The sequence below is a fragment of the Ascaphus truei genome, assembly GCF_040206685.1.
Source record: "Ascaphus truei isolate aAscTru1 chromosome 3 unlocalized genomic scaffold, aAscTru1.hap1 SUPER_3_unloc_1, whole genome shotgun sequence".
Classification (NCBI taxonomy): domain Eukaryota; kingdom Metazoa; phylum Chordata; class Amphibia; order Anura; family Ascaphidae; genus Ascaphus; species Ascaphus truei.
In genome coordinates this window covers 189,607-198,081 of record NW_027453821.1, presented here as the reverse complement: position 1 = coordinate 198,081, position 8,475 = coordinate 189,607, and the positions used below count along the sequence as shown (strand labels likewise).

The 8,475-nt window shown below is 57.7% G+C and overlaps 2 protein-coding genes across 2 annotated transcripts in view; both read right to left on the bottom strand.

Moving 5' to 3' along the window:
• LOC142473301 (uncharacterized) overlaps positions 1-1,365 on the bottom strand; it is a 70,692-nt gene extending 69,327 nt beyond the window's left edge. Inside the window, 2 exon segments of the mRNA XM_075580498.1 lie at positions 1,182-1,274; positions 1,276-1,365. Coding sequence (XP_075436613.1) covers positions 1,182-1,274; positions 1,276-1,365 — 183 coding nt within the window.
• Positions 1,186-8,475, bottom strand: part of LOC142473310 (ATP-dependent DNA helicase Q4-like) — a 29,977-nt gene continuing 22,687 nt past the window's right edge. The window contains exons 4-5 of the mRNA XM_075580508.1: positions 5,216-5,318; positions 1,186-1,320 (exon numbers count right to left, since the gene is read on the bottom strand). Coding sequence (XP_075436623.1) covers positions 5,239-5,318 — 80 coding nt within the window. The 3' untranslated portion in view covers positions 1,186-1,320; positions 5,216-5,238. The remainder of the gene's footprint in view (positions 1,321-5,215; positions 5,319-8,475) is intronic.

Genomic DNA, 8,475 nt, shown 5'->3' with positions numbered 1-8,475 from the left:
CAGAGGCGCGCGCGCACACACACACCGAGAGACGCTCGCACCACACACACACACACACACACACCCAGAGGCGCGCACACACACCCAGAGGCGCGCACACGCGTGCACACCAAGAGGCGCGCGCGCACACAGAGGCGGCGCGCGCGCACACAGAGGCGCGCGCACACACACAGAGGCGCGCGCACACACACAGAGGCGTGCACACACACACACAGAGGCGCGCACACACACACACAGAGGCGCACACACAGAGGCGCACACACACAGAGGCGCGCACACACACAGAGGCGCGCACACACACAGAGGCGCGCACACACACAGAGGCGCGCACACACACAGAGGCGCCCGCACACACACAGAGGCGCGCGCACACACACAGAGGCGCGCGCACACACACAGAGGCGCGCGCACACACACAGAGGCGCGCGCACACACACAGAGGCGCGCGCACACACACAGAGGCGCGCGCAACACACACAGAGGCGCGCGCACACACACAGAGGCGCGCACACACACAGAGGCGCGCACACACACAGAGGCGCGCACACATACAGAGGCACGCACACACACAGAGGCGCGCACACACACACACAGAGGCGCGCACACACACACACAGAGGCGCGCGCGCGCACACACACACAGAGGCGCGCGCGCACACACACACACACACACCAGAGGCTGCGCGCGCACACACACACACACACACAGAGGCGCGCGCGCACACACACACACACACAGAGGCGCGCACACACACACACACAGAGGCGCGCGCACACACACACACACAGAGGCGCGCGTACACACACACACAGAGGCACACACACAGAGGCGCGCGCACACACACACACACACACACAGAGGCGCGCACACACACACACAGAGGCACGCGCACACACACACACACAGAGGCACGCGCACACACACACACACACACACACACAGAGGCACACACACAGAGGCGCGCACACACACAGAGGCGCGCGCACACACACACAGAGGCACACACACAGAGGCACACACACAGAGGCGTGCGCACACACACACAGAGGCGCGCGCACACACACACAGAGGCACCCACACACTCACTGGCGCACGCACAGAGGCGCGCACACACACCTCATAGGCACATAAGAGACATACACAGGCATACCACACGCACGCGCACACGCGCACCCTCTCACCTTTAAGGCTCCTCCCAGATTGGCTTTAAGTTTCATCCCAAAGTACTGTGCGGACGCTTTCAGGGAGCCCCGTTCCTTAGGGGTGAGCTTCGGGGGTCACAGCAGAACGATTCAGATGAGCCCCCCATGAGTCAGAAATCTTCAGTTCAGTGTCACGGAGAGAAACCCCGATATTAGTTCTCATCCCTCACGGCAATGTGACAGCCCCCTCCCCCCCGCATCAAACCTTAGCGGTCTCTATAAGTAAAACAAAGACCGTACATATTACCAGCTGCAGAAGTTTGCAGCTGGGGAAAGGCCTCACATTTATGGAAAACAAATAACAATTCCTGCGCTGCTACCAATTGGGATAAAATATACTAGTGACATGTTTACATTTAGGTCCTAAGTCTGTGTGACAAAGGGGTCATTTGTTTGCGTCTTTTCATCAAAACCTGATTCAAGCCGCCATGGTCGTCACGGCAACGTCTGATTAGCAGGCACTGAATAAATGCAATTTCTTGGTGTCCTATGCAAAACATTGTGAGGTATGTGACAGTGCCCTGAAGGGGTTACATAAATGAAGCATATGCTTATTTGTGATTTAAAGTTCAAAGCTGGCCAAAGCCAGTCCCAACGTTTCCTTATTATAAAGGGAAACTGTGGGTGCACAAACACCCCGTGTGAAATGTAATGACACAGATCTCTGCTCTCTACGTGTGGAGCCGGGGGGAGGGTGGGGGAAGGGCTTACGTGTGCCGGGGGGAGGGTGGGGGAAGGGCTTACGTGTGCCGGGGGGAGGGTGGGGGAAGGGCTTACGTGTGCCGGGGGGAGGGTGGGGGAAGGGCTTACGTGTGCCGGGGGGAGGGTGGGGGAAGGGCTTAACTTGTGCCGGGGGAGGGTGGGGAAGGGCTTACGTGTGCCGGGAGGAGGGTGCACAAACACCCCCGTGTGAAATGTGATGACACGATCTCTGCTCTCTACGTGTGCCGGGGGAGGGGTGGGGGAAGGGCTTACGTGTGCCGGGGGGAGGGTGGGGGAAGGGCGTACGTGTGCCGGGAGGAGGGTGGGGGGGAAGGGCTTACGTGTGCCGGGAGGAGGGTGGGGGGGAAGGGGTTACGTGTGCCGGGAGGAGGGTGCACAAACACCCCCGTGTGAAATGTAATGACACAGATCTCTGCCCTCTACGTGTGCCGGGGGGAGGGTGGGGGAAGGGGTTACGTGTGCCGGGGGGAGGGTGCACAAACACCCCGTGTGAAATGTAACGACACAGATCTCTGCTCTCTGGCAGCCAGACCCGCACCTGCTCTTCAGTGCAGCGCGATGAGCAGACTGACAGTGAGGTGCATTATATCTTTATGCTAATTGGAGAATTGGTAGGGGGGGGAGGGGTTAAGTGTGCCGAGGGGGGAAGGGGTTAAGTGTGCCGAGGGGGAAGGGGTTAAGTGTGCGAGGGGGGAAGGGGTTAAGTGTGCCCAGGGGGGAAGGGGCTAAGTGTGCCGGGGGGGGGGGGGGGAAGGGGCTAAGTGTGCCGGGGGGGGGGGAGGGACTAAGTGTGCCGGGGGTGGGGGGAAGGGACTATGTGTGCCGGGGGGGTGGGGGGGGGGGGGGAAGTGGCCAAGTGTGCCGGGGGGAGGGTTAAGTGTGCCGGGGGGAAGAGGGGGGCGTTAAGTGGGAAAGTGGGGGAAGGGGCTAAGTGTGCCGGGGGGGGAGGGGCTAAGTGTGCCGGGGGGGGAGGGGCTAAGTGTGCCGGGGGGGGAGGGGCTAAGTGTGCCGGGGGGGAGGGGCTAAGTGTGCCGGGGGGGGAGGGGCTAAGTGTGCCGGGGGGGGGGGAAGGGGCTAAGTGTGCCGGGGGGAAGGGGCTAAGTGTGCCGGGGGGGAAGGGGCTAAGTGTGCCGGGGGGGAAGGGGCTAAGTGTGCCGGGGGGGAAGGGGCTAAGTGTGCCGGGGGGGAAGGGGCTAAGTGTGCCGGGGGGGGAAGGGGCCAAGTGTGCCGGGGGGGGAAGGGGCCAAGTGTGCCGGGGGGGGGAAGGGGCTAAGTGTGCCGGGGGGGAAGGGGCTAAGTGTGCCAGGGGGGGGGGAAGGGGCTAAGTGTGCCGGGGGGGAGGGGCTAAGTGTGCCGGGGTGGGGGAGGGGCTAAGTGTGCCGGGGTGGGGGAGGGGCTAAGTGTGCCGGGGTGGGGAGGGGCTAAGTGTGCCGGGGTGGGGGAGGGGCTAAGTGTGCCGGGGTGGGGGAGGGGCTAAGTGTGCCAGGGTGGGGGAGGGGATAAGTGTGCCAGGGTGGGGGAGGGGCTAAGTGTGCCGGGGTGGGGGAGGGGCTAAGTGTGCCGGGGTGGGGGAGGGGCTAAGTGTGCCGGGGGGGGAAGGGGCTAAGTGTGCGGGGGGGTGGGGGGGAAGGGGCTAAGTGTGCCGGGGGGGGGGGGAAGGGGCTAAGTGTGCGGAGGGGGAGGGGGATAAGTGTGCGGGGGGGGGGGGGGAAGGGGCTAAGTGTGCCGGGGGAGGGGGGGAAGGGGCTAAGTGTGCCGGGGGGTGGGGGGGGAAGGGGCTAAGTGTGCGGGGGGGTGGGGGGGAAGGGGCTAAGTGTGCCGGGGGGGGGGAAGGGGCTAAGTGTGCCGGGGGGGGGGAAGGGGCTAAGTGTGCGGAGGGGGGAGGGGGCTAAGTGTGCGGGGGGGGGGAAGGGGCTAAGTGTGCCGGGGGAGGGGGGAAGGGGCTAAGTGTGCCGGGGGGTGGGGGGGAAGGGGCTAAGTGTGCCGGGGGGTGGGGGGGAAGGGGCTAAGTGTGCCGGGGGGGGGGAGGGGCTAAGTGTGCCGGGGGGGGAAGGGGCTAAGTGTGCCGGGGGGGGGGGGGGGGGAAGGGGCTTAGTGTGCCGGGGGGGGAAGGGGCTAAGTGTGCCGGGGGGGAAGGGGCTAAGTGTGCCTGGGGGGGGGGGAGGGGCTAAGTGTGCCGGTGGGGGAAGGGGTTACGTGTGCCAGGGGGAGGGGGGGGGGAGAAGGGGTACATGTGCCAAGGGGAGGGGGGGGAGAAGGGGTACGTGTGCCAGGGGTTGGGTGGGGGGGAAGGGGTTACGTGTGCCAGGGGGTGCGTTGGGGTAAGGGGTTACGTGTGCCGGGCAGGGTGGGGGGAGAAGGGGTTACGTGTGCCGGGTGGGGGGGGAAGGAGTTACGTGTATTAGGGGGGGGGAAGGGGTTACATGTGCCAGGGGGGGGGGAAGGGGTTACATGTGCCAGGCTGGGGGGGGGGGGGGGGGAAGGGGTTACATGTGCCTGGGTGGGGGGGAAGGGGTTATATGTGCCAGGGTGTGGGGGGGGGGGGGAAGGGGTTACATGTGCCATGGGTGGGGTGGGAAGGGGTTACATGTGCCATGGGTGGGGTGGGAAGAGGTTATGTGTGCCAGAGGGAGGATGGGTTGGGGGGGGGGGGAAGGGGTTACGTGTGCCAGAGGAAGGGTTTACGTGTGCCAGGGGGAGGGTGGGGGGGAGGGGAGAAGTTGTTACGTGTGCCAGGGGGAGGCTGGGGGGTGAGGGAAGGGGTTACGTGTGCCAGGGGGAGGGGGGAGGGGAAGGGGTTGCGAGTGCCAGGGGTAGAGGGCTTAACAAAAGTAAAGTGAGGAGGAGTTCCTACCTTTCCCTGCTGCAGCCTGCTGCCCGAAACTCCTCTCTCTGAGACTGCATTCAGAAGCAGGAAGGGAGAGGGCAGCACAGCGGCAGCTTCAAAGCTGCACCTCTGATCACCGGCATACCATAATATTGTGATAACAGGTAATCTTCCATATCGGCACTTCGGGAGATTGTTATCGTGATATCACTAAATACTGGTATATCGCCCAATCCTAGCTCCTCCCAGTCACAAGCCCCCATTGTCTCTGTTACTCGCCTGATTCATCTCACATGCCCCCCAAACTCAGCTGCTCCTTTCACAAACACCCCCCCAGTCTCTGTTGCTCCCCTCACAAACACCCCCCCAGTCTCTGTTGCTCCCCTCACAAACACCCCCCTAGTCTCTGCTGCTCCCCTCACAAACCTCACAAAACCCTTCAGTCTGTGCTCCCGTCACTCACCTCACAAGCCCCCTCAGACACCCTCACCCCTTCCTGGGTGCTTTCTCCCACAGGGTCTCTTCACCCCTCCCTAGTTTCAGGGTCCTGTATTCTTTATACAGATCTGATGAGGGAAAAGACAGAGCAGTGTCTAATTAAGCTTCACAAAACACAGTGTTACATTGCAAGATGTGTTATAGAGAGGGAGGTAAGGATAAAGGGAAAGCAGAGATGGGGAGACGTTATTGAGAGGGGAAGAGACGCATCAAATAGGAAGGGGGAGATAATTAAGTGGGAGGAGCAGTGCAGCGGGGCACAGCTGTGTCACCCTGCGGGGGGAGGGACAGACTCATAGCTCCCTTCTGCCTGTGTAACTGTGTCACCCTGCGGGGGGAGTGTAGACGGACGCTCACAGAGGTACACAATTGGAGACTTTTGTAAGGTGAAATTATAACAAGGCTTTATTGTGCCTTTTCCTTAACATCAGGAAACCATCCAAACACGGGGGAAACAAAGCTTCTATTCACTTGGGTGTATTTCTAGTGAATACTATGCAATTCACAACTCCCTTAGATAAGCATGTCTCCCAGCCCCAAACACATAGCATGAAATGAACAGATATAAAAAGTCTTGTTAATAAAAGTCTTATCTGTTAGCTGGCTGCTGTAGGGGGAAGCTTCTCTGCTCTCCTGGAACCGCACCCGTGTGTGCACAGAAAATGTCAACATCCAGGTTTAGAAGTCTTATTTGTCAGCTCCAGAGATCTGTGTTCTCTTGGTCAGTCTCTCCTGGGAGACTCAAGAACCTCTGCTCTGTCTCCAAAGTTCAGCTCACACGTGAGCTAAGCAGTCTCTCTTCCTGCCTCAAAAGACAGGCTTTTGTAAGCAATCTAATCAGGCAGGTGGTGTTTGTTAATGGACTACCAGCAGTTAACCACCACACTGCTGGATTAGAGGCATATTTCCTGAACAGGGTTAACTCCCCTGTTGCATACCTCCCCTGTTTGTGGGAAGCTCGGGCTTGCCACGGCCAAAGCCCATCCTTCCACTCTCATTCAAGATATCTCTGTGACTTGAATGAGAGTGGATGGAGGAAGAGAACCTCAGTCCTGCTGGGATCGGAGCCCTTTCTCCAGTTCATTTGTGTCTCCTCCCGAAGGTGCTTGAGATCAGCACCCCTCAGTCGCTCGAGGAGGACTTTTTCCAAGTATAGTCTTTTTTCTACATGCGCGGTCATGAGATTTCCCTCGCGTCGGATGCTCGTCTTATTGTAGGCAGACTGTATAGCAGCAGTTGCAGAGCGTTTAAAAACAGCCCTTTGAATTTTCTGCTCTTGAAGCTGTCTCTCTGCCCTTTTCCCACTCAATGGGGTTGCTAGTTCAGCCTCTTTGAGATTAAGTTGCAATTCCACACCCACTTCCAGAGAATGTCCCATCTTTTCAGCTTCATCATCTAAGGATTCTTCTGGTTTTGATTCAGCACGTGTACCTTCTTTTGTTGCCTGTTGGGTGGCTGAAGGTTTTGCTAGTGCTTGTTTAGATGGTTCAAATTTTGCAAACCTGGTCTTTCAGACGAGCGGTATTCCCAGCTCTCACTGTACCCTTGTCTTCATGGGTTTTTGTGGCCGTGGGATACCGACGCTTAGTCAGGGTCAATACTTGTCCTTGTAGGACTGTAATCTCATCCCCGAGAAATCCCTGTTTCTTGAGTGCATCTTGCAAGTCTCTTCTCAGGGAATTTATCTGCGCACTTTGCTTTCTCTGAGTCTGTATCAGTGTCTCCTTCATGTTTTGGAGCTCTGTAATTTTTGTCATCAAGGTTGCCGCTGCGTCTGTTTTCTCCTTGGTGTACTGACTCAAGGGAATGGAACAGTCTCTCTGTCTCTCCAGCTCTTGCTCCAGTTTCTGAGCCTTCTCACGCTCCCTCTCATACAGAGTCACCTGGTATCGAAGCTCCGCCTCCAATGATGCTCTGGTGACATGCAGTGTGGCCTTTAGCTCCTCATACTTCTCTGTGGGGACGTACTGGGTATTCAGACGTTCCTGCAGCGCTTGTACCTCTTTAGCAGCCTGCAGCTTTTCTTCCTGCAGTGTTTGCTGCTTCTCAGCATACTGGAGGTGCGTACGCAGACATTGCAGTTGGTTCTGCATTTAGTGTTCTACTTCCAACATTTCCTTGACGTGTTCTGTGAACTCAGAATTTTCTCTTTTTCCAGTCTCTGTACTATTCAGGGCCTCTTTGCAGTCCACCTTCCATTTTTGCATATCTGCTTGGAGGCGGGCTGTCTCCTGGCGTGAGACTTCCATCTCCAGGTTTAGGATCTGAAGCTCCTTCTGGGAGACTTGGAGATCTGTATTAAGATCGACAATCGTTTCTTTAGAAATGTCCAGCTCCTCAGTGACTGTGTAGTTCCTTTCTGGAAACTTCCAGGTCTGTGCGGCAGCTGTTGGTCTCATGATGTGAGGCATCCAGTGCTCTGCGGAGTGTCTGAACCTCTTTCTGAGATACGTCCACCTCTATCCGGACACTGTTGACCTCCTGTTGTGAGGCATTCAGCTCTATGTGAAGAGTGTGAACCTCTTGCTGGAAGACTGTCATCTGCTTCAGTGCCTCCTCACACTTCCGCTTTAGCGTAGCCACCATTTTATCAGATTGGCTCTGCTTTCCATCCATGGCGGAAATAGTAGCATTTGCAGTATCTAGCTCAGTCTTGAGATCGTCCAATTCTGTCCTGGCTAAAGAGTAAATTGTGAGCACATCTTTTTGTAGCCTCACGTTATTTTTCTGTAGCTCTTTGTAACCATCTTCCTTTTGTTTCAATTGTTCACGGAGCATATAACAGTCATGCCTGGCATTTTTCAGGGCATCTTCAGGGCTGGTCAAGGGATCGTCACTCACTGGTTCCGGCTCCACTTCCCTGGGATGGTTGGTTGAGGGTTCCTCACTGTTGGCACCGGACAGACACTTCTTTGGGGTACACGACTTCTGCCTTGGGCCCTCTGGATATTCGGTTAACCGCGGGACGAATTCTCCATTTTCTCTAGGCTGCAGGGCAACTCGGTCCCCCTTTTCCTCCACAGGATCTGCGGATGTGTCTGTTCCTTCCACGGTAAGTGAAGAACCGCTTTTCTTTTTCCGCTTTTTTGTTTTGGAGGACTCCGTCACATCCGGAATACTGGGGTCTCCTTTATTTGATACTTTAGCAGCTTTATTATATACGCCAGGCTTTTCTTGCAGTTGCTTTAGCTGACAGAAATATTGGGTGATCTGCTGCTCCCGCTC